The 26,033-nt window shown below is 45.8% G+C and overlaps 1 protein-coding gene across 1 annotated transcript in view; it reads right to left on the bottom strand.

Annotated features, from left to right (window-relative positions):
• The window catches only part of GPATCH2 (G-patch domain containing 2), a 228,508-nt gene that overhangs the window by 36,839 nt on the left and 165,636 nt on the right, over nucleotides 1-26,033 (bottom strand). Inside the window, exons 6-8 of the mRNA XM_088454022.1 lie at nucleotides 22,018-22,085; nucleotides 14,330-14,369; nucleotides 5,248-5,312 (exon numbers count right to left, since the gene is read on the bottom strand). Of these exons, the coding sequence (XP_088310148.1) occupies nucleotides 5,248-5,312; nucleotides 14,330-14,369; nucleotides 22,018-22,085 (173 nt within the window). The remainder of the gene's footprint in view (nucleotides 1-5,247; nucleotides 5,313-14,329; nucleotides 14,370-22,017; nucleotides 22,086-26,033) is intronic.

Raw genomic sequence — 26,033 nt, 5'->3', positions numbered from 1 at the left:
ATCAATGATCTAGTGTAATTTTTGTATTTTCATTTAAAGAATATAAAATTGCAATCTCAAAACACAGAAAAGTCTATACCATGAAGAAAAAAAAAAAAAATGGCTCCAAAATTACTAAAAGCTCATTAAAAGGAAGACTGGAGCTATTACTAAAGCAACCAGATTATATTAATAATTTACGTTGGTTGCTATGGGTAGTAGTTTTAGTGACGCTCCCTCTGCTGAATGTTGTGGGCGGTGGCACCAGTCGCACACCCCTGGTTATAGCCCTATACAGGTGTATTACTAGTCACTTACAGTCACCTTTCCCAGTATGAGGTGATATAGTGGCTCTTCGCTATGCGCTGGTAAGTAGTGCGGGGACATGTGCCCTGATATATATGTGCAGGAGTACATCCCGTCCCATCTGTCTATAACATTATCGCTAGGTATCCCGATCTCTCCGGAGATTCCCGCGCGGTAAGCGAGCACCACAACAGCCCTAACTCCTGGCATTGCCGGCTTACTGTCCTTACAAAGGATAATGCACCGTTTTCTTCTCCCCTCTAATTAGTTATTTAAACATATGTTCAGCATTTAACTCTAAATGTTTGCTTTTTCCCTAAGCTCGGAGACAGCTGTCCAAGATTTGAATGCCAGAAACATTAAAATATCAACATCTGTTGAATTATGTAAATTTAGTGGAATATAATTGAGCACAAGTAGGAATTGATCAAATTCAAATTCAGAAATTAAACAGGCCAACACCCCAACCAATATTTATCTGTATGCTGCAAATTACGAGACAAAACAAGATGAGTTTACAGCACTTTGAACAAGATGTGAGTACAGTATAAAGCTAAATAAACGTTTTAAAGCCGGTCTAAAGTTTGTAAAAACTATTCTGAAATATTTTATTTTAAGGAGATGATCACCTTTCTCAAGGCAATTAAAAAACAAAAAACTTTTTTTTAAAGTAAAACAGAAAAATAAAAAAGTAAGAATACATTGATATTGATAAACGTTGGGTAACATTGGGATGACCATCTCCATCTGAATGACCGCCACTGCTTGGCTTTGCACTTTGCAAGAAGGTTACTCAAGGTCAGGGCTGAGAACCAGCTCCACAATGAGAAACGCACAGGTTGACCCTGTCGCTCATCGCAAGATTCCATTTTCCAATATGGCTGCCTATCTGGCTGGTTGGGGCTCAGGCTGAATGACCAGGTAACATGGTGCGGCTGAGAGATTATCGTAATACGTTAAGAGCAATAATCTGCTGACCACAGTTACACAAATGGCCAGAATGTGATGCCATGAAACACTGTATGGAAAGGGTAAGGCAATCCTGAGGGACTGGCGTGTGAGGTAAGCCATCTCTCACTGCTGCTTTACACATGGAGAGAGATTCGCACAGGACTGAGTTTGCCCTCACAGACTTGCACGTTGTCAATGCTGGTGAAATGTCCAAAAATGTGTCTTTAAAGCAATTTTGAACTGGGTATGGGACTAATGCGAATGAGCCCTGCGTATTATGTAGGCACAGTGTAAATAACGGTTAGTAGGGAATAAATATATAGTTCTGCTTCCCCTCAGGACCACCCAGCTGTTCTGATTTTCCCAGGAGAGTCTCAGCCTTACCGGAGGAAACTCATAGTTTGGAAAGTTAAATTACATAGTCTTCAGTACTCCTAATGCTAACTAGATTACTACCAATAGTAACTGTGATACTGCTGCCTAGTAACAGGACTATGAGGGTGACACCTAAGGACTGTGCCTCAGGAACGGACAGGCTGCTCTCTCATGAATACATGTCGTGCGACGGGACCTGGCGAGGTCCCAGCATTGGCAAACGACATTGCAGGGGCCATGCTGCAATCGGCATTGAATGTACACACTACTGTACACATGATCGGACGATATATCGTCTAGTGCAGGGGTAGCCAACCCTGGTCCTCAAGAGCTACCAACAGTGCATGTTTTCCAGGTCTCCTCACATAATCACAAGTGATATAATTAGTTCCACCTGTGGATCTTTTCAAATGTGTTAGTTAGCAATGAATACACCTGTGCACCTGCTGGGTGGTCTGGAAACGTGACCTGTTGGTAGTCTAGTGTGTACCGGCCATAAGTATCTGGTAGTAAATGCATACTGACTTTCCAACTTCCTGAAGGAATGTACCAATATTGGGGATTTATAGGGCTCCGCAGCAGGAAACAGACAAAATAAATGGAGACCTGGCAACAAATGGTGAGGAGGGCCCTGCTCATCAATCTTATTATACATTCTAATATCATGATGCTTTTATGCCTTATTTAAATTAAGGGGGAGATTTATCAAACCCTGGAGAGAGATAAAGGGCGGGATGTACTAATAGCAAAGTGCGGACAAAACTCCGGAGGTTTGACCACATTCCACATATGTACAGATGTATCCTGCGACATCTTAGCTGCATATGCAGCTAATCTCTCCATGCGTGGCGCAAGGTGTGTGCATGAGAGTGGATAAGCGCGCTGCGTTCGCACCCACGGCGCCATAGGAATGTATTGTGCGATCGCATTGCGCACAGTAGCGTATGCTGGTGGGGGTAATCACATAGCGCTATGAGTGCGCACGTTTGTAGTGCGATCGGCAAAGATGTAGCAGGACACATCTGTATCAAGTTCCGGTACGCAAAACTTCCCGGAGCTTGTACCCAATAAGCAATGCCATCTATAAGCAATACGGGCAAGAAAGATCCAATAGCACCCCTCACACTGTCCGCCATGTCTCGCGCATGCGCAGAAAACTCCCAGGTCATTAACGCGGAATTCCTCATATTGTAATGGAAAACTCTAATCGGAAGAGCCGTCTTTTGTGTTTACATTTAGAAATCTTCATGCATACGATGTTAATAAACGCCGTTAGGAATGCGCGAAGTGTCAGCATTCACAATGCGATGCTTCATTCATCCCGCCCACAGTAACAACCAATCAGCTTCTGCCATTTCACAGGCTGCGTTTGAAAAATGAGCGCAGCCCATTGGTTGGTCCTTTATCTCTCTACAAGCCTTGATAAATCTCCCCCTAAATGCGGCTCCTCACCCCTCACGCCTACAGCAATGAGACCGGCATTTTGTGGGCTTCAGCAACATTCAACTCATGATTTCACTAGGCATTAATGCGCAGTAACCGGATAGGCAGCGGTCTAAGGCAAAATGGCTTCTCCGCTGCCTATAGATGATGGATTACAATAAACACATCGTTCGCACAGATGCAGCCAATCCCTGGGAGGTTCCTACAGCTGCTTATTATACTTAAACAATGAACAAAGTACTTTTAGTAAAATGTGTCTTTAATACCGATACTAAAGATACCAAAATGTCAGAAAAAAAAGTAACTGGAATAATAAAATCGGAAAACAACCTGCGCTGGTAAATGAGAGAGGATCAGGATGCGCACTCACTTAATTGGCTGATGAACTCCCCATATCGCTAATCGTGCATCAATTTAAGCAAGAATCTAATGTTCAGCTTTCCTATTCCAATATATTAACAGCTGCTCAAAAATGTCGTAATTAATGGTTTAATTTATTTTTGGCACAGTGAGAGCAGTGACAGATAGTTATGTATCCAGCGCAAATTAGGACACGTCCCAAACAGCAGATGACAGAAGGAAAAGAAGTGAAATCATCTTGTAAGTAACGAGATCTGTGTCGTGCGGGCGCTGCGCGCATTTCTTGTTCTCACACAGATACTACATTACATCCTAAATGGTTTCAGATTTTAATATAAATATTTTAATTAAAATCATGATTAAATAATCAAACTGCGTAAAATAAAATATTTTTCTTCCACTGCTCCACAAAACTAGGAGCCCCTCGGCGCCCGCTGCGGACACTTACTCCTCGCAGGACGCCATATTGAATGGCAAACTGCGCGCTTAGGCAGGCATATAGGCACGCTTGCAGATTATAGGCAGGACATGAAAGGCCGGAATCGATCCATGCCAGGCCAGACATCCGTACCACATAGCGAGGAGAATTGTCAGCTCTTCGCTCATTGTACATAGAACACACAGAGTATGCTTATTTCCAGTGTAATTTAGCAGACGTGGTCACTCCCTCGGTAAGTTTGATACCAACCTTTGATGCTTGGCGCTCAGCTGGTTTACTAACCAGTATAAAAGCCGTATAGCCCAATCCCTGACGCACTGCTTACTTATGTTACAGGGTCACCGGAGGGTTCTCTATCTTGGGACAAAAGCATCTGGACTACGAGTGGATAGAGCAGTATATGGACAGACATTTGTGATGATCTAATATACTGCGCTGCTACCTTCAATGGCTTCTCGGCACAGTGGTTAGCATTGCCTACTCTCAGCGATGAGGTCCTGTGTGTGTGCAGGGTTGGGTATAGAATACCGACAGTAGAAGATAAGCTTCCTAACACTAAACCTTACCCTAACCTCTCCCTAGTGCCTAACTCCAAATATTTACCTTCGGGATGCAGACGGTCGGGATTCCGGCGCCCGTATCTAGACCGCACACCGGGATACTGGCTACATCCCATATTAGTATGTATTGGTAATGGTAGGTGGTGAAATGCCCAGACCTGCATCACTTGTGATCTGACATCTCGTGAGTCAGATTGAACACCGGCTACTCATGGTACGGTGACGTGAATTATCGGAGTGGGAACGGGGTACGATAGCGGGTGCCTGACAGATGGGACAACATATCCGAAGTTGTACGGACATTCAACATCCCTCGATCTATGGTGTCAGGTGTACCGGGAATATCTCATGGAAGGCCTTACCACCCACCGTGTACAGCGCAATGGCCGACCACGGGAGCTTAATGATTGTGACCAGCGGCGTCTGGCAAAAATTGTCCGTGGTAACAGACAAGCGACACCAGCTCAGATCACATCCACATTCAATGCAGGAGGTACCAGGCGCATATCCAGTCGGTCAGCGCAGCGTTCTTTATCTTCCATGGGATACGGGAGCAAAATACCCACAAGAGTGCCCCTGTTACTCCTATGACCCCTATATCTTGTATATAGCTCATCTGCTGGGTGACCTGGAACATGCGCTAAATACCATCATCCCATACTCAAGCACTTCATAGTGTGTGTGTATAATATATATATATATATATATATATATATATATATACACACACACACATACATATACACAACGTATGCAATCATTCTGCACAATATGTGTAATACACAGTAGCACTATGTGAGCTTGTGGCAGTAATCGCAGGGGGACAGATCTCACCTGCTGGCTGTTTTCACTGAACAGTTTTTCTTGTGGCCCCGATCTGAACGCGTCTCCCGTAATAGCTGGAGAGAGGAATAAATACAATATTTAGGAATTAAACAGTAGAAACATACAATTAGCTGAAGTGTTTAAAGATCTGACTGTAACAAAGACATTAGATTTGTTAGTACAGGTTGAGTCTCCCATATCCAAAATGCTTGGGACAGGGGTATTTTGGTTATCGGAATATTCCGTATTTTGGAATAATTTTGTGGCTCAAACAAAGTTTGTGTACATACATGAAATTAATTTATGTTTCATATACACTTTATACCCACAGCCTCTAGGTCATTTTATACTTTTTAAATATTTTGTGCCTTAAACAAAGTTTGTGTACATTGAACCATCAGGAAGCAAATGCTCCACTTTCTCAGTCATGCTAAAAATATTCCGTATTTTGGAATATTCCGCATTTCGGAATATTTGGATATGGGAGACTCAACCAACCTGTATATACACATTGTCCCATATTTATTGTTGGACCAAGCAGGTGAGTGATCATTTTATTGGATCTTCTCCTCCTGCACCGGTTTAGTGAATAAGTTGCTATATATTTGAAGTGAACCGGAGTCTGTTATGTTTGTAGCATTATCTATATCTTAATAGCAGTAGGACAAGTTTTACGAGCGACATGTTTCTATGATGCCGTTGTCTGAGCAGGGCACATTATTTACCATAGATTTGCAGAGATATATTGGCCTTGTAATTGGTTGCTTCGTTTTGGAGTTATGTGGCAAAAAGTAATCCCGCCATTTACAATGCATCACCATTGTGCTCTGGAAACTGTCAGATACTAAACTCTTCCTGTGCACCTGCTGGGTGACCTGGAACATGTGACCTGCTGGGAAGTCTGGAAATTGTGTCAGATATTAAACTCTCCCTGTGCACCTAGTGGGTGACCTGGAACTTGTGCCTGCTGGGAAGTCTGATATATGTGGCTGCAAATAACTGTGACACTTTCCAGTGAGTCTTGTGGGAACTTCAATCACAGACTGCTGTGTTATTTCAGTATATACTTCACCGCGCATTGATTACACCAAACATGCCTGGAGGCCGGCCTTGAGGACGTCGATGTGGTGGAACCCGTAAGGCCGTCCAGAGTACGCCGTTCAAAGATCTTAAACAACGTGTAACAAGATCAACTGATAAACAACTTGCATTTGACATGACATACTACTCTTTGGGTCCTATGGACATGTAATGTGTACGCTGTGGCGTCCTAAACTTCTTGGTAAAGGAGATTAACGGCCAGTTTTCAATTGGAAAGGTTTAATTGCCCAATGTGGTTGTTCCACCATATTAATCAGAACTTTCACCCTCAAATTACGGTCTAATTATCTCCAGAAACTAATATCCTCCATAACTAAGGCGGTTACTGCCGAGATTCCCTAGTTTCTTTTATCACCCTGCGGAAAAACACAGATCTACAGCAGTGTCTGAAACAATATAAACAGCTCTGCCCAATAATATAATAACCTGTCCTGAAAGCACACGGTGAAATCAGACGGATACTGTATGTACTATTCATACAATTTGTGGTTTTCCAGCTATTCTGCAGAGGTGCAATGTATATATCCACGTTCATTTCAACTAACCAAATCCTGGATAATATAAATCATATTTCTGTTTACAAAAATAACTTATAACCATCTTAAAGAACCACATTGATCCATGACAAATACTTTAATACAATAAAGAGGATCATTTGATTCTGCGCCCGGTCAAACGAAAAAACCCCCCAAAAAAACGCCATTAGTCATCTTATGCGAGACTGATGTATTCTCAGATAATATCACATAAATACGTAGATTGCATAAATATAGAGGAGTAGACAGACGCTGTTCTGTTTGTTTATGAATCTGCGATATCAGGAGACGCAGCGCGTACAAGTGTCCATCTCCTGAGGACAGGACTCTGTGTCACACACTCAATCTTCCCAAAGTTACATCGACCGTCAAATCCAAGGGTGTCAGTAACTGGCGTCTGTTCCCCGATAATGGCCGCGCAAATGACTGCGTTTTCAGGCTCATTTTACAGGACGTCTAAATGTTGGTAGGTAACAGATAATCAAATATTATTTTAAATAAATATCACAGGACTGTCGACACTGACATGATCGAACCGTTATAGGTCAGCGCTATCCAAATAAAAGTGATTTACAGGACACAAAGTGACCGAATGTCCTTTTTAGCTTAGAAGCAGGGAAGCCGCCATCATGGAGCCGTTATACGCTGTCAATCACTCTCAGGCATGGGAACGTTTGGTAAAAACATGGAGAAAGCAGATTTTGGCTACAAACCCCAAGACACTATAAGCCTTATTCTGAGTAGAACGCATCTACACAAAGTGGGCGCTTCTCCCGGTTTCCAGCTGACTGCACATGCGACTAAATTGCAACAGTGTAATCAGGCGTCGCTCCAGGCGTGTCCAAAGTCGCAAGCAGGTGCAAGTCAATGACGTGCGGTGAGGTAAATGGCTGGGGAGGCACTGGCAGTGACGTGCGGTGAGGTAAATGGCTGGGGAGGCACTGGCAGTGACTGTAGTATGCCTAAGTATGACAGGAAAGGCTCTGCCTCACCTCACCACACATCACTAGAAGAGGTGGGACGCCCAGGAGATGGAGTATACCTAAGTATGACAGTAAAGGCTCTGCATCACCACACCGCACATCACTGGCAGAGGCGGAACACCCAGGAGTTGGAGTATACCTAAGTATGACAGGAAAGGCTCTGCCTCACCTCACCACACATCACTGGCAGAGGTGGGATGCCCAGGAGATGGAGTATACCTAAGTATGACAGGAAAGGCTCTGCCTCACCTGACCACACATCACTGGCAGAGGCGGGACGCCCAGTATACCTAAGTATAAGAGGAAAGGCTCTGCCTCACCTCACCACACTTCACTGGCGTAGGCGGGATGCCCAGGAGATGGAGTATACCTAAGTATGAGAGGAAAGGCTCTGCCTCACCTCACCACACTTCACTGGCAGAGGTGGGATGCCCAGGAGATGGAGTATACCTAAGTATGACAGGAAAGGCTCTGCCTCACCTGACCACACATCACTGGCAGAGGCGGGACGCCCAGTATACCTAAGTATAAGAGGAAAGGCTCTGCCTCACCTCACTGGCGTAGGCGGGATGCCCAGGAGATGGAGTATACCTAAGTATGAGAGGAAAGGCTCTGCCTCACCTCACCACACATCACTGGCAGAGGTGGGATGCCCAGGAGATGGAGTATACCTAAGTATGACAGGAAAGGCTCTGCCTCACCTGACCACACATCACTGGCAGAGGCGGGACGCCCAGTATACCTAAGTATAAGAGGAAAGGCTCTGCCTCACCTCACCACACATCACTGGCGTAGGCGGGATGCCCAGGAGATGGAGTATACCTAAGTATGAGAGGAAAGGCTCTGCCTCACCTCACCACACATCACTGGCAGAGGTGGGATGCCCAGGAGATGGAGTATACCTAAGTATGACAGGAAAGGCTCTGCCTCACCTGACCACACATCACTGGCAGAGGCGGGACGCCCAGTATACCTAAGTATAAGAGGAAAGGCTCTGCCTCACCTCACCACACATCACTGGCGTAGGTGGGATGCCCAGGAGATGGAGTATACCTAAGTATGACAGGAAAGGCTCTGCCTCACCTGACCGCACATCACTGGCAGAGACGGGACGCCCAGGAGATGGAGTATACCTAAGTATAAGAGGAAAGGCTCTGTCTCACCTGACCACACATCACTGGCAGAGACGGGATGCCCAGGAGATGGAGTATACCTAAGTATGACAGGAAAGGCTCTGCCTCACCTTACCACACATCACTGGCAGAGGCGGGACGCCCAGGAGATGGAGTATACTTAAGTATGAGAGGAAAGGTTCTGCCTCACCTCACTGCACATCACTGGCAGAGGCGGGACGCCCAGGAGATGGAGTATACCTAAGTATGAGAGGAAAGGCTTGCCTCACCTCACCGCACATCATTGGCAGAGGTGGGACGCCCAGGAGATGGAGTATACCTAAGTATGACAGGAAAGGCTCTGCCTCACCTGACCGCCCATCACTGGCAGAGACGGGATGCCCAGGAGATGGAGTATACCTAAGTATGACAGGATCGGCTCTGCCTCACCTCACAGCACAGGTGTATGTACACCGCCTCATGTGCGAACAGAGACTAATGTGAAGACGGCGTGTCTGGACAACGAGTATCAAGACGCACGAAACGGCTATTTCTGAGGGGAGTGCCGCGGGTGTGTATGTACCCATCTGCGAAAGTGACGCTAGTACCAAACATGGGGCTGGTGCCAGGGCCGATACAAATGACGATGGCTGCGTATGCAGACGCTACAACACTTGGTCTCAAAGGCTAGCACTTTATATGCACAGATTTGCAACTGAGTTTGGCCGATTGTGCATTAGCATATGAAGTATAATGCTGTGGCCGTAGGACAAATATAATGGCTGAATGGCTGAGTGCGCACTGTGCGATTACATTTACTCATTGCTCTGTGATGGATGAGAAGAAGTTATAAACTTAGAATGTAGCACGTCTTCTGCAAGATGGCAGCTTCAGCAATAAAACGTTCTCTCCTTTATAGATTGCAATAGGTAAGAAAGCAAAGTGATGTGATGGACTCGGGATAGACTCAGGGTACCGTGTGTACCTATGGCAGCCATGGCTGTATCTGGCTGTAAGTGGTGAGATGCTGTATATACCGCGTATACACCGTGTCTATACTGAACGCTTAGGTCAGGGGTTCCCCGCTGGATGTGTAACAGTAGATAAAGGTTTTATATAACCTGGAGATATGTAATAGGAGTTCTATGTGAATTATTATGTTGACTGTTCAGATATATTCAGGTATTAATGTCCTTTGCTTTACTTATTATAATATTACAGAATGCTATAAACCACGTGACATCTGATGCTGAGTGTACATCTGCTTCCACATTGCCAAGTGTATGACGCCCGTGGCTGACATACACGGAGACAGAGCAATGCGGTCAGACAATAACCCCGGATGACCTCTCCTGACCCGTGTGTCACCTTTCATACACACTGAGGTCCCTGACGCGCTGGAGAGAACAGCTTCTCAGCGCAGGAGCGGACATCTTACATGGTTATCCTGACGCCCAGGACATGCGGCTGTATCGCACAGTGTCGCACAGTATCGCACAGTGTCGGACAGTTAGGTCTCCTGTGTATATAGTACAGTGCTGAGCATCTGCTGAAGGTGCAACAAGCTTATCCTGTCCTCCTTTCACTATACTCTAAGCTACGCTAAATGCCTTTTTGCTGCGCTAAACCTCTCTTGTCGCAGCGCTTTGTAGAATTTAACCCTTCCTAGACTCACTCATTTTGCTTAAAGTTTACAGGAGCGCAGTAGAGACCAATAATCTTTGCTGTAGCCGCAGACCCCCGAGTGGGACATTCTTCCTTATAGATGCACACAAGAGATTCCACAGCCCATTGCCGGTAATAGAATACAGGGGTCCGACCGCCGGACTGCCCTGCTGGGTGATAATAGACCCATCACCTAAACACAGTGGGGGGTTCTGTAGGACAGGAATTATGCTGATAAAACTAATAACTGCAGTGTAACAAGTCTGTAGGAATTAGAGCTGTGTAACGTTGGATAAGAGCTAATAACAACATACTGTACATGCATAGACTGGGGAGCTGGCTATACAATATCAGTGTATAAATATATAACACTATACTGACCCATGTAACGCTCCGTTACCGCACTGTGAGAACCGTGTACCTTTATCTGAGCCAGCCGAACAGTTTATGGGTAACTTCAGCGATAGCACTTTTTAATGATACTTTTTAGAAATGTCAAAGTGGCAAATTGCCGGGATAAATATCACATGGCCGTAATAATAGTAATAATTAGTAATGATCTGTGGACTCGCTGTGGCTCACGGTGAGGAGACAGTTAAGGCTGGAAGAGATGGCGAGTTAAGATGGAAGGTGATAGGCGACAGACGGAAAACGTTTCACTCTGCCCCTGTGAGGCTGTGCTCCGCACACATTATACAACGCACCCATCAGATATGACGCTGGACACCTTTATCTCGGATGCGATGAAGGATTGCTATTCCACACTCAGAATTTAAAACACTACAAAATGTCATGTTTAAATATCCAAACAATAATACATTGATTTATGAGAATATAGTGCTCTCCACTGGTCATGACCATGAAGGACACACAGCTCAGTACAACTCACCAGCCGGGTGCTGAACACTAACCCTCTGACCAAACACCTTGCCTTCGCCTGCGCAATGCGTACGCTGCACAGCGATCACATAGATAGCGGTGATGAGGCCCTGCCACTGACGTACAGAGATTTCTATGCTCTCTCCATCCTGCTGTGCACAGAGTGACCGAGCCCTGCTGCATCCTGAGGTCCCTCTGCCTTTCCTGTGCACAGAGTGACCGAGCCCTGCTGCATCCTGAGGTCCCTCTGCCGTTCCTGTGCACAGAGTGACCGAGCCCTGCTGCATCCTGAGGTCCCTCTGCCTTTCCTGTGCACAGAGTGACCGAGCCCTGCCGCATCCTGAGATCCCTCTGCCGTTCCTGTGCACAGAGTGACCGAGACCTGCCGCATCCTGAGATCCCTCTGCCGTTCCTGTGCACAGAGTGACCGAGACCTGCCGCATCCTGAGATCCCTCTGCCTTTCCTGTGCACAGAGTGACCGAGCCCTGCCGCATCCTGAGGTCCCTCTGCCTTTCCCGTGCACAGAGTGACCGAGCGCTGCTGCATTCTGAGGTCCCTTTGCCTTTCCCGTGCACAGAGTGACCGAGCCCTGCCGCATCCTGAGGTCCCTCTGCCTTTCCCGTGCACAGAGTGACCGAGCGCTGCTGCATTCTGAGGTCGCTTTGCCTTTCCCGTGCACAGAGTGACCGAGCCCTGCTGCATCCTGAGGTCCCTCTGCCTTTCCCGTGCACAGAGTGACCGAGCCCTGCTGCATCCTGAGGTCCCTCTGCCTTTCCTGTGCACAGAGTGACCGAGCCCTGCTACATCCTGAGATCCCTCTGCCTTTCCTGTGCACAGAGTGACCGAGCCCTGCTGCATCCTGAGATCCCTCTGCTTTTCCTGTGCACAGAGTGACCGAGCCCTGCTGCATCCTGAGGTCCCTCTGCCTTTCCTGTGCACAGAGTGACCGAGCCCTGCTGCATCCTGAGATCCCTCTGCCTTTCCTGTGCACAGAGTGACCGAGCCCTGCTGCATCCTGAGGTCCCTCTGCCTTTCCTGTGCACAGAGTGACCGAGCCCTGCTGCATCCTGAGATCCCTCTGCCTTTCCTGTGCACAGAGTGACCGAGCCCTGCCGCATCCTGAGGTCCCTCTGCCGTTCCTGTGCACAGAGTGACCGAGCCCTGCCGCATCCTGAGGTCCCTCTGCCTTTCCTGTGCACAGAGTGACCGAGCCCTGCTGCATCCTGAGGTCCCTCTGCCTTTCCTGTGCACAGAGTGACCGAGCGCTGCTGCACTCTGAGGTCCCTTTGCCTTTCCCGTGCACAGAGTGACCGAGCCCTGCTGCATCCTGAGGTCCCTCTGCCTTTCCGTGCACAGAGTGACCGAGCCCTGCTGCATCCTGAGGTCCCTCTGCCTTTCCCGTGCACAGAGTGACCGAGCCCTGCTGCATCCTGAGGTCTCTCTGCCTTTCCCGTGCACAGAGTGACCGAGCCCTGCTGCATCCTGAGATCCCTCTGCCTTTCCAGTGCACAGAGTGACCGAGCCCTGCTACATCCTGAGATCCCTCTGCCATTCCTGTGCACAGAGTGACCGAGCCCTGCTACATCCTGAGATCCCTCTGCCTTTCCTGTGCACAGAGTGACCGAGCCCTGCTGCATCCTGAGGTCCCTCTGCCTTTCCTGTGCACAGAGTGATCGAGCCCTGCTGCATCCTGAGATCCCTCTGCCTTTCCTGTGCACAGAGTGACCGAGCCCTGCTACATCCTGAGATCCCTCTGCCATTCCTGTGCACAGAGTGACCGAGCCCTGCTGCATCCTGAGATCCCTCTGCCTTTCCTGTGCACAGAGTGACCGAGCCCTGCTGCATCCTGAGGTCCCTCTGCCTTTCCTGTGCACAGAGTGACCGAGCCCTGCTGCATCCTGAGATCCCTCTGCCTTTCCTGTGCACAGAGTGACCGAGCCCTGCTGCATCCTGAGGTCCCTCTGCCTTTCCTGTGCACAGAGTGACCGAGCCCTGCTGCATCCTGAGATCCCTCTGCCGTTCCTGTGCACAGAGTGACCGAGCCGTGCCGCATCCTGAGGTCCCTCTGCCTTTCCTGTGCACAGAGTGACCGAGCCCTGCTGCATCCTGAGGTCCCTCGGCTTTTCCTGTGTGTAATACGCTGTAACACCAGCCGGTTATTTATATGTAATCGGGGCAATTACAGCAAGCCACGTTCTCTTTGCAGTGTGTTTACGTTTAGCGCAATCGGTACATTGAGCCAGAGGGAAGAGTGCTCGCCGTGTCTGCGCTACGCGTGTAATATGACCATGGTAAGTGCACATATGTGAAAGTACAGTTTGCATTCTGCCCTATGGTAATTTCATGCTTTGCCTTTGGTATATTGTATATGTAGAATTTTAGTTTAGAGGCCGGTTATTCCAGGCTGGATACACATGTGCTGCCCTTACTTGTACCCATGGCTAATAGGCAAGCTTGTGAGGAATTTGGCCATGTATAGGGATAGCCTATAGAGCGAGGGAGTCTGGCTGCTGCTTACAGTGTAATAGTCACAATAATGACCCTGGGCAGCCAAAGCGCCGCGCCATGCAGCGTAAAGTCTTTCCATGGACTCTCAGGACGTCTAATAACCGAGCTAAGAGAGAAGATACGTTTTGCATGAAGCTGGTTTGCGGTTCTAATGATGGATGAACTTGTATTTTCTGTTTAGTGGCCTTTGCACATTTATCGCTGGTCCCTGCAGGACATATGCATATTATACACTGCACTTCTATCAGACTGGGCCAGGTCCTCCTATACGGGGAAATATTTTCTGTGCTGCTCTTCTCCACTTACCTGGCTGTGATCTTTTCTGGCCCCCGGACTAAACCAATGGCTGAAAATAAAACACAAAAACAGGTATAACACACAGCAAAGATCAAATCATCTCACAGAGTAACAGAAGTATAAAGAGACTTCTCGTTATTGTACCGATCACATCAGTCGCCTTTGGTGAGGCAGCCATTTTGTGACAATATCTAGGAGAGAGCAGCTAATTCATCAGGACCCAGTAATATTATGAATTATCACAAAATGGCTGCCTGCATTGTGTGATGTCACTTGTTCCTCATACCTCAGTAATATTACTGGGTCCTGATGAATTAGCTGCTTTCTCCTAGATATTAATTGTCACAAAATGGCTGCCTGCATTGTGTGATGTCACTTGTTCCTCATACCTCAGTAATATTACTGGGTCCTGATGAATTTAGCTGCTCTCTCCTACATACTGAGGTATGAGGAATAAGTGACATCACACAATGCAGGCAGCCATTTTGTGACAATTAATATCTAGGAGAAAGCAGCTAATTCATCAGGACCCAGTAATATTACTGAGATATGAGGAATAAGTGACATCACACAATACAGGCAGCCATTTTGTGACAATTAGTATCTAGGAGAGAGCAGCTAATTCATCAGGACCCAGTAATATTACTGAGGTATGAGGAACAAGTGACATCACACAAAACAGGCAGCCATTTTGTGACAATTAGTATCTAGGAGAAAGCAGCTAATTCATCAGGACCCAGTAATATTACTGAGGTATGAGGAACAAGTGACATCACACAATGCAGGCAGCCATTTTGTGACAATTAGTATCTAGGAGAAAGCAGCTAATTCATCAGGACCCAGTAATATTACTGAGATATGAGGAACAAGTGACATCACACAATGCAGGCAGCCATTTTGTGACAATTAGTATCTAGGAGAAAGCAGCTAATTCATCAGGACCCAGTAATATTACTGAGATATGAGGAATAAGTGACATCACACAATACAGGCAGCCATTTTGTGACAATTAGTATCTAGGAGAAAGCAGCTAATTCATCAGGACCCAGTAATATTACTGAGGTATGAGGAACAAGTGACATCACACAATACAGGCAGCCATTTTGTGACAATTAGTATCTAGGAGAGAGCAGCTAATTCATCAGGACCCAGTAATATTACTGAGGTATGAGGAACAAGTGACATCACACAATGCAGGCAGCCATTTTGTTGTCTGAATTAAGTTTGATAAGAAGTGTGAATCCTTAAAATTATAGTTATAAAGTATGCCTTAAAAATGTGAAACGTAGCAAAGGGACAAATATCTATTAGTTGAAATAAAGTAGAGGGTGGGCTCACAGTATATGTAATTTTACATTTGTAATAATCTAATATGCTGCCATTCTTAGAGGGATAGCTCATATCCACACTCAGCCTAATGACCTGTGTCACAGAGCATGACGTGTGGCGTAACTTCTGCCTAACCTGTCAGCTAGGCCTCCAACGAAGAAGCAAGCTGGCAGCTACTACTAATTTTAATAAATGCATCTATATATCGTAATAACAATATTTTTAAAAAAAGGATCTCTTAAGGATAGGTTATACTTGTATTAAATCATGTACAAATACACAACCTATAATTAGGATACATTTGTCCTTTAAGTTACATTTATTCCTTTTATTCAAGATTAACAAAAATTCACATTTTAAAAAAAGAGCTTGGTACAAGCGAAGATTGAAGCACCTGTCCCCTGTTAGCAGTATATATTGGATTTGCAGTCATGTAAAAGCACAGTCTCGATCAGTAACATATTGAATTTGTAATAAAGTAAAAACATTTGCCTCAGAACAGAACAGATTATGGCTCTTTAATACTTAAAGACACATTTAAGACAGGCTTTATTGTATGAAAAGCAGAATACTGTGGTCTGCTTTATCTGTGCTGTAAGGGGAAAGCATCAAGAATATTGCAGAAAGTAGACTCAAAGACGTGGCCAGCGTCCCAGGCTGGTGCCTAAAGGCGTATGGACAGTGGCGTAACTAGGGTATTTGGAGCCCAGGGCAAGTAAAAAAATGGAGCCGCCCCCCCCCACCCCCCCACAAGCTGAATTGGGGGCGTGGCCACTGGGAAATGGGGGCGTGGTAACATGACACCACTGTTTCTTGGTACTCTGGGAACATTCATTTCCATATGCACCTTAATGCCCCCAAGTAGTAGTGCCTCTCTCACAATGACCACTCTAATAGTGCCCTTTATGCAGTGTTTCCAGTAATGACCCTTATACAGTGCCCCCAGTAGTGGTCCTTATACAGTGCTCCCAGTAGTGGTCGCCCTTATACAGTGCCCCCAGTAGTGGTCCCCCCTATGCAGTGCCCCCAGTAGTGGTCGCCCTTATACAGTGCTCCCAGTAGTGCCCCTTATACAGTGCCCCCAGTAGTGGTCCTTATACAGTGCCCCCAGTAGTGGTCCCCCCTATGCAGTGCTCCCAGTAGTGGTCGCCCTTATACAGTGCTCCCAGTAGTGCCCCTTATACAGTGCCCCCAGTAGTGGTCCCCCCTATGCATTGCCCCCCGTAGCGGTCCCCACTATGCAGCGCCCCCAGTAGTGGTCACCTCTATGCAGCGCCCCCAGTAGTGGTCCCCCAAAGCAGTACCCCTTATACAGTGCCCCCAGTAGTGGTCCCCCCTATGCAGTGTCCCCAGTAGTGGTCCCCTCTATGCAGTGCCCCCAGTAGTGGTCCCCCCCTATGCAGTGCCCCCAGTAGTGGTCCCCACTATGCAGCACCCCCAGTAGTGTCCCTTATATAGTGCCCCCAGCACTAGTCCCCCCAGTAGTGGTCCCCCATATGAGGTGCCCCTTATATAGTGCACCCAGTAGTAGTCCCCTTATATAGTGCACCCAGTAGTAGTCCCCTTATATAGTGCCCCCCAAGCAGTGCCAGACAAACACATAAAAAACGAAACAAAAAAAACTAACTTAACTGAATGTAATGGTGTCATGACGTCTCTCCCATCACCCACTGCGGGAACCGAAAGATGGAGCTCATGAGTGAGCTCCAGCCCAGCTCCGGCAGTAGGCGCAGCAGCCAATGAGAGTTGACTCTCATTGGCTATTTGCCAAAACAAACACACTGCCCCTGGGTAGTACTAGCTGGCGGCTGTGTGCTTGTTACTGTGTAATGCGGACTGCGATGCCGCTGCCTCCACCCCCCACACACACACACACCAACACCCCTGGTCCGCTTGCGCCTAGGGCTTGAGCCCCGCTCAAAAAATCCTCCCCCTGTCCCCCCCCCCCCTAGTTACACCACTGCGTATAGAGAATATGGGCACATTGCCAAGCTGGTGCCTAAAAGCGTATGGAGAATAAGGGCACGTTGGTGCCTAAAGGTGTATGGAAAATACGGGCACCTTGGCCAGGCTGGTGCCTAAAGGCATATAGAGAATATGGGCACCTTGGCCAGACTTGTGCCTAAAGGTGTATAGAGAATATGGGCAGCTTGTCCAGGCTGGTGGCTCAATTCGTATGGAGAATATGGGCACCTTGGCCACGCTGGTGTATAAAGGCGTATGGAGAATATGGGCACCTTGGCCACGCTGGTGTATAGAGGCGTATGGAGAATATGGGCACCTTGGCCACGCTGGTGTATAGAGGCGTATGGAGAATATGGGCACCTTGGCCACGCTGATGTATAAAGGCATATGGAGAATATGGGCACCTTGGCCACGCTGATGTATAAAGGCATATGGAGAGTAAGGGCATCTTGGCCAAACTTGTGCCTAAAGGCGTATGAAGAATATGGGCACCTTGGCCACGTTGGTACCTAAAGGTGTATTGGGAATATTGGCATCTTGGCCAGACTCATGCATAAAGGCGTATAGAGAATATGGGCACCTTGACCACGCTGGTGTATAAAGGCATATGGAGAATATGGGCACCTTGGCCACGCTGGTGTATAAAGGCATATGGAGAATATGGGAACCTTGGCCACGCTGGTCTATAAAGGCGTATGGAGAATATGGGCACCTTGGCCAGACTGGTGCATAAAGGCGTATAGAGAATATGGGCACCTTGGCCACGCTGGTGTATAAAGGCATATGGAGTATATGGGCAGCTTGACCACGCTGGTGTATAAAGGCATATGGAGAATATGGGCACCTTGGCCACGCTGGTGTACAAAGGCGTATGGATAATATGGGCACCTTGGCCAGACTGGTGCATAAAGGCATATGGAGAATATGGGCACCTTGGCCAGATTGGTGCATAAAGGCGTATAGAGAATATGGGCACCTTGGCCAGACTCATGCATAAAGGCGTATGGAGAATATGGGCACCTTGACCACGCTGGTGTATAAAGGCATATGGAGAATATGGGCACCTTGGCCACGCTGGTGTATAAAGGCATATGGAGAATATGGGAACCTTGGCCACGCTGGTCTATAAAGGCGTATGGAGAATATGGGCACCTTGGCCAGACTGGTGCATAAAGGCGTATAGAGAATATGGGCACCTTGGCCACGCTGGTGTATAAAGGCATATGGAGTATATGGGCAGCTTGACCACGCTGGTGTATAAAGGCATATGGAGAATATGGGCACCTTGGCCACGCTGGTGTACAAAGGCGTATGGAGAATATGGGCACCTTGGCCAGACTGGTGCATAAAGGCATATGGAGAATATGGGCACCTTGGCCAGACTGGTGCATAAAGGCGTATGGAGAATATGGGCACCTTGGCCACGCTGGTGTATAAAGGCATATGGAGAATATGGGCACCTTGGCCAGACTGGTGTATAAAGGCGTATGGAGAATATGGGCACCTTGGCCAGACTGGTGTATAAAGGCGTATGGAGAATATGGGCACCTTGGCCAGACTGGTGCATAAAGGCGTATGGAGAATATGGGCATCTTGGCCAGACTGGTGCATAAAGGCGTATGGAGAATATGGGCACCTTGGCCATGTTGGTGTATGAAGGCGTATGGAGAATATGGGCACCTTGGCCAGACTGGTGTATAAAGGCGTATGGAGAATATGGGCACCTTGGCCACACTGGTGTATAAAGGCGTATGGAGAATATGGGCACCTTGGCCACGCTGGTGTATAGAGGCGTATGGAGAATATGGGCACCTTGGCCATGTTGGTGTATAAAGGCGTATGGAGAATATGGGCACCTTGGCCAGACTGGTGTATAAAGGCATATGGAGACTATGGGCACCTTGGCCAGGCTGGTGTATAGAGGCGTATGGAGAATATGGGCACCTTGGCCATGCTGGTGTATGGAGGCGTATGGAGAATATGGGTACCTTGGCCACGCTAGTGTATAGAGGCGTATGGAGAATATGGGCACCTTGGCCATGCTGGTGTATGGAGGCGTATGGAGAATATGGGTACCTTGGCCACGCTAATGTATAGAGGCGTATGGAGAAAATGGGCACCTTGGCCACGCTGGTGTATAGAGGCGTATGGCGAATATGAAACCACGGACAGGCCGTGGCTTCAGACATGTGAAACGAATGGGCACCATTTATGTCGTAGACAAATGTACAGTAGCAATGTGTGATAGATCCCATGTAGGACAGTGGTCAGTATTGCAGAAAAGGACCAAATGCACATTAATAGGCAAACTTCCAGTAGTTTCCATTATTTGAGACCCTGATTGTACTACTCTTCTGATAAAGTGATAGCCATAGGAGTGGTGTGGTGCAGGGACTACAATGACAGCTGGCATGCTCATGCCACGGCTGTACAGTCAGGAGCCAGCTGGCACTTCTACCTGATTTATAGGCATTGCACAGCAGTAAGAACAGGACGCTGCAGTACTGAGATAACCTTAAAGGTCCCGCACACAGATAAAACATCCGTAACACCCGAGATAGACAAAATGACCTGAAGTGCCAAGCAGTAGACTGCAGTAGCCGGGGGGAACTATTAGGAAGCCAGGGAAGATGCGGGTGCTAGATGCCAGCAAGTTGGATACTGGCTGAGATTTGGCCAACGCTACCTAAGGCAGGTAAATCTATGCCCATTCTGTATACATACATGTGAGGATGACGGGCAGAGTATATATAATATTAGCCAGATAAAGGAAAGGGGCTATTACTAAGTCACTTTGGATGGTGGCCTGTTTAGCGCTATTAGCTTTGATCTATCTGCTCGCTGCAATAAGAAACATCTATCACGAGACTTGTGACCTGTGTTGGTACTTACACAGCTGAATGGGTTAATTTCTTTAAATGTATTTTGTGTGCGAGTAAAATAGCTGCATAGAACCCCTCTGGCGCTGCCTTCCAGCTGTAGGAAAAGGCCATTTTGCTGCTACCAATTGCTCTGTAGAAGCTAGTTACCAAGAAGGCTCTTTGTTATAGCTGTAAGTTCATGAGAATTGATGCTAGTCATTAATCTCAGATGCAGAACCCTAGTCAAATGCTTTGTGAAAGTCCAAGTTTGACATCCACATTATTCCCCCAGTCAACCGTATCTTATTCCAACGCACAGCATAATTAATTGCTCCTGCATTTAACCACTGAACTGGCTATATTTGTAGGGGATGGAAAGTGCTCTGACCTTTTGCATAAAATTCACAGTCCCAAAGGACAGATAACAATATGGCAATAAAACAAAAAAAAATAAAAAATCAAAACAGATTTATTAATCATGACTGACCCACTTTTGCCAATCGATACCTCTTATATGATTGTGAGCTTGACACAATATTTGCTTACGGAATATGGAAAGCGTTGATGGGTTAGAGCGATGATTTGCAGTGTGCATTATAAAGTACAGACAACACTGGCTCATAATGTACATAGGGGGGGGGGGGATCGCAGACAGCATCAATAAGCTGCATTAACCACTTCTGAATATAAGATAATTTTACTCCGTTTAATATAAAATATATATATATATACATATACACACACACATACATATGAGAGAGCGTAACACTCGTATTTTCTACTCTCTTGCAGACAAGGAGAAGGTAAGCGTACATATTAAATAAGATTTTTATTTTGCTAAAATGCGCAGACATTACACATCCTATCACTGATCATTAGACACATAAGAGCGCATCTGACTTATCGCTGACTGGCGCTACTCAGGAGGGTGGGCTTTTGTTCAGCGGTCTTCTGCCTACACCATATGTCCGATGTCATCAGCTTTGACTTCACCAGTGCAAAAAATAACTGGAGCCAATAAGTCCAAACCTGCTGGTGCTGGGTATAGGACACGGTGATGGAGGCCAGCAGGACACAGAGGATGGAATACGCCTTGCGCCTTCGTACAGCCAATGCTCATTGTCCTGTATCCCTTACAGGGGGCTTCACCCCTCAGGAACGACAACTGTTACCAGATTACAGCCCCTAGCTCGGGGCGTTGGCTTAATTACCTGGAAGGGTTTTCACACTTCTGTAATCAGGGAAGGAAGTTGCTGATGGGGTCAGCTGAGGTCTGTACACAACTTCCGTGCAGAGCTGATATAGGTTGGGTCTAGCCGGGCTGACAACTCTCCCCTCACCTGGGGGTCAGAGCCCAGGAAGGGGGTCAGGGGGCAATTAGGTGGGGGAGCATTTCTAACTTGCAATGGCTTAACAAAGATGTACCACCATCTAACTAGGTCATGGTAAAGAACATTGTGCATTGCACACCTATAGTAATACCAAAGTGCCAACATGTTTCTGAGGTACAAAAGGGAAACGTATAATAAATCCAGAACTTACTCATGATGATGAGGATCCTGCGAGAAATGACCAAGCCTGTCGTTACCGCTCGCTCCGGGGCTGCTCATCTGTAGAGAAAAACACAGCGATCAGTACAGCGACCGACTTATAAACACCACAACCCATTATAGGTCACCCGCGCTATAACGCCAGTATTTGCATGTGTGTCACGTCATCATTATAAAGTGGAAGCTCTGTATTCGCTATTTCAACAGATTTTTTTCTATATCTTTCGCCAAGAAGAGCTTCAAGTGCTCAGATCACCCTCTTATACATAATAAATAAGATTTAAAAAACAAAACTAAAAAAACAGCAGTCGCTCTGATTCTACATATTTAGCCGTTAGAGTATACTAATCCCATACAGTGTAACCATACTAATCCCATACAGTGTAACCATACTAATCCCATACAGTGTACCCATACTAATCCCATACAGTGTAACCATACTAATCCCATACAGTGTAACCCTACTAATCCCATACAGTGTAACCCTACTAATCCCATACAGTGTAACCCTACTAATCCCATACAGTGTAACCCTACTAATCCCATACAGTGTAACCATACTAATCCCATACAGTGTAACCATACTAATCCCATACAGTGTAACCCTACTAATCCCATACAGTGTAACCCTACTAATCCCATACAGTGTAACCCTACTAATCCCATACAGTGTAACCATACTAATCCTATACAGTGTAACTATACTAATCCCATACAGTGTAACCCTACTAATCCTATACAGTGTAACCCTACTAATCCCATACAGTGTAACCCTACTAATCCCATACAGTGTAACCCTACTAATCCCATACAGTGTAACCCTACTAATCCCATACAGTGTAACCATACTAATCCCATACAGTGTAACTATACTAATCCCATACAGTGTAACTATACTAATCCCATACAGTGTAACTATACTAATCCCATACAGTGTAACCATACTAATCCTATACAGTGTAACCATACTAATCCCATACAGTGTAACCATACTAATCCCATACAGTGTAACCATACTAATCCCATACAGTGTAACCCTACTAATCCCATACAGTGTAACTATACTAATCCCATACAGTGTAACCCTACTAATCCCATACAGTGTAACATTACTAATACCATACAGTGTAACTATACTAATCCCATACAGTGTAACTATACTAATCCCATACAGTGTAACATTACTAATACCATACAGTGTAACCCTACTATACTAATCCCATACAGTGTAACTATACTAAAATCCCATACAGTGTAACATTACTAATCCCATACAGTGTAACCCTACTATACTAATCGCATACAGTGTAACTATACTAATCCCATACAGTATAACTCTACTAATCCCATACAGTGTAACCATACTAATCCCATACAGTGTAACCATACTAATCCCATACAGTGTACCCATACTAATCCCATACAGTGTACCCATACTAATCCCATACAGTGTAACCATACTAATCCCATACAGTGTAACCATACTAATCCCATACAGTGTAACCCTACTAATCCCATACAGTGTAACCCTACTAATCCCATACAGTGTAACCCTACTAATCCCATACAGTGTAACCCTACTAATCCCATACAGTGTAACCATACTAATCCCATACAGTGTAACTATACTAATCCCATACAGTGTAACATTACTAATCCCATACAGTGTAACCCTACTAATCCCATACAGTGTAACCCTACTAATCCCATACAGTGTAACCATACTAATCCCATACAGTGTAACCATACTAATCCCATACAGTGTAACTATACTAATCCCATACAGTGTAACATTACTAATCCCATACAGTGTAACATTACTAATCCCATACAGTGTAACCATACTAATCCTATACAGTGTAACCATACTAATCCCATACAGTGTAACCATACTAATCCCATACAGTGTAACCATACTAATCCCATACAGTGTAACCATACTAATCCCATACAGTGTAACCCTACTAATCCCATACAGTGTAACCCTACTAATCCCATACAGTGTAACCCTACTAATCCCATACAGTGTAACCCTACTAATCCCATACAGTGTAACCCTACTAATCCCATACAGTGTAACCATACTAATCCCATACAGTGTAACTATACTAATCCTATACAGTGTAACTATACTAATCCCATACAGTGTAACTATACTAATCCCATACAGTGTAACATTACTAATACCATACAGTGTAACCCTACTATACTAATCCCATACAGTGTAACTATACTAATCCCATACAGTGTAACATTACTAATCCCATACAGTGTAACCCTACTATACTAATCGCATACAGTGTAACTATACTAATCCCATACAGTATAACTCTACTAATCCCATACAGTGTAACCATACTAATCCCATACAGTGTAACTATACTAATCCCATACACTGTAACTATACTAATCCCATACAGTGTAACTATACTAATCCCATACAGTGTAATTACACTAATCCCATACAGTGTAACTATACTAATCCCACACAGTGTAACTATACTAATCCCACACAGTGTAACACGTCTCTCTTACTCCCCTTTCCAGGTGATGGAAGATAGAGAAGCCCCATTTCCTCCCACAGAGGAGGCGGAATCACTATAGGAACAGGTGACATCACTGAGGCACAAAGACACCGTGTCCTTAGTGACGCCAGGCTGTACGCACGTGGCCGGTGCTCTGTAACGCAGAATAAACACTACACTATAGTATTCTTCCTGTGCAGTAAAGGCGCCATCTGAGGGGAGCATCTCGTCCGAGCTGTCTGATCACTGGGCTGTACTCGTTCTGGAATTACTACAGTGTTATTTGTTCAGCTTGTTGGTTTGTGGAGCGATTCCTGCTGTGCATAAATAGCTGCACGGCAACCAAGGCGCCCGTTCCTTTCTGTCTAAACGGGATGGGAAAAGGCTTAATAAACGTAATGATGTGCGGAAGCTTTTTCCCAGTAAAAGCGAATAATTGGCTTATTGGGTGCCTGACAACCAGATTATCAAAAATGAAAAAAAGAATTGAGGAAGGGCGATATAACCTAAATAGTTACCAGGGCGATATAACCTAAATAGTTACCAGGGCGATATAACCTAAATAGTTACCAGGGCGATATAACCTAAATAGTTACCAGGGCGATATAACCTAAATAGTTACAAGGGCGATATAACCTAAATAGTTACCAGGGCGATATAACCTAAATAGTTACCAGGGCGATATAACCTAAATAGTTACCAGGGCGATATAACCTAAATAGTTACCAGGGCGATATAACCTAAATAGTTACCAGGGGGATATAACCTAAATAGTTACCAGGGCGATATAACCTAAATAGTTACCAGGGGGATATAACCTAAATAGATACCAGGGCGATATAACCTAAATAGTTACCAGGGCGATATAACCTAAATAGTTACCAGGGCGACATAACCTAAATAGTTACCAGGGCGATATAACCTAAATAGTTACCAGGGGGACATAACCTAAATAGTTACCAGGGGGATATAACCTAAATAGTTACCAGGGGGATATAACCTAAATAGTTACCAGGGCGATATAACCTAAATAGTTACCAGGGCGATATAACCTAAATAGTTACCAGGGCGATATAACCTAAATAGTTACCAGGGCGATATAACCTAAATAGTTACCAGGGCGATATAACCTAAATAGTTACCAGGGGGATATAACCTAAATAGTTACCAGGGCGATATAACCTAAATAGTTACCAGGGGGATATAACCTAAATAGTTACCAGGGCGATATAACCTAAATAGTTACCAGGGCGATATAACCTAAATAGTTACCAGGGGGATATAACCTAAATAGTTACCAGGGCGATATAACCTAAATAGTTACCAGGGGGATATAACCTAAATAGTTACCAGGGCGATATAACCTAAATAGTTACCAGGGCGATATAACCTAAATAGTTACCAGGGCGATATAACCTAAATAGTTACCAGGGCGATATAACCTAAATAGTTACCAGGGCGATATAACCTAAATAGTTACCAG

Source organism: Taudactylus pleione, unplaced genomic scaffold, assembly GCF_031769625.1.
Source record: "Taudactylus pleione unplaced genomic scaffold, aTauple2 ptg000608l, whole genome shotgun sequence".
Classification (NCBI taxonomy): domain Eukaryota; kingdom Metazoa; phylum Chordata; class Amphibia; order Anura; family Myobatrachidae; genus Taudactylus; species Taudactylus pleione.
The sequence above is the reverse complement of the archived record's forward strand: the minus strand, read 5'-3'. Positions and strand labels throughout refer to the sequence as shown.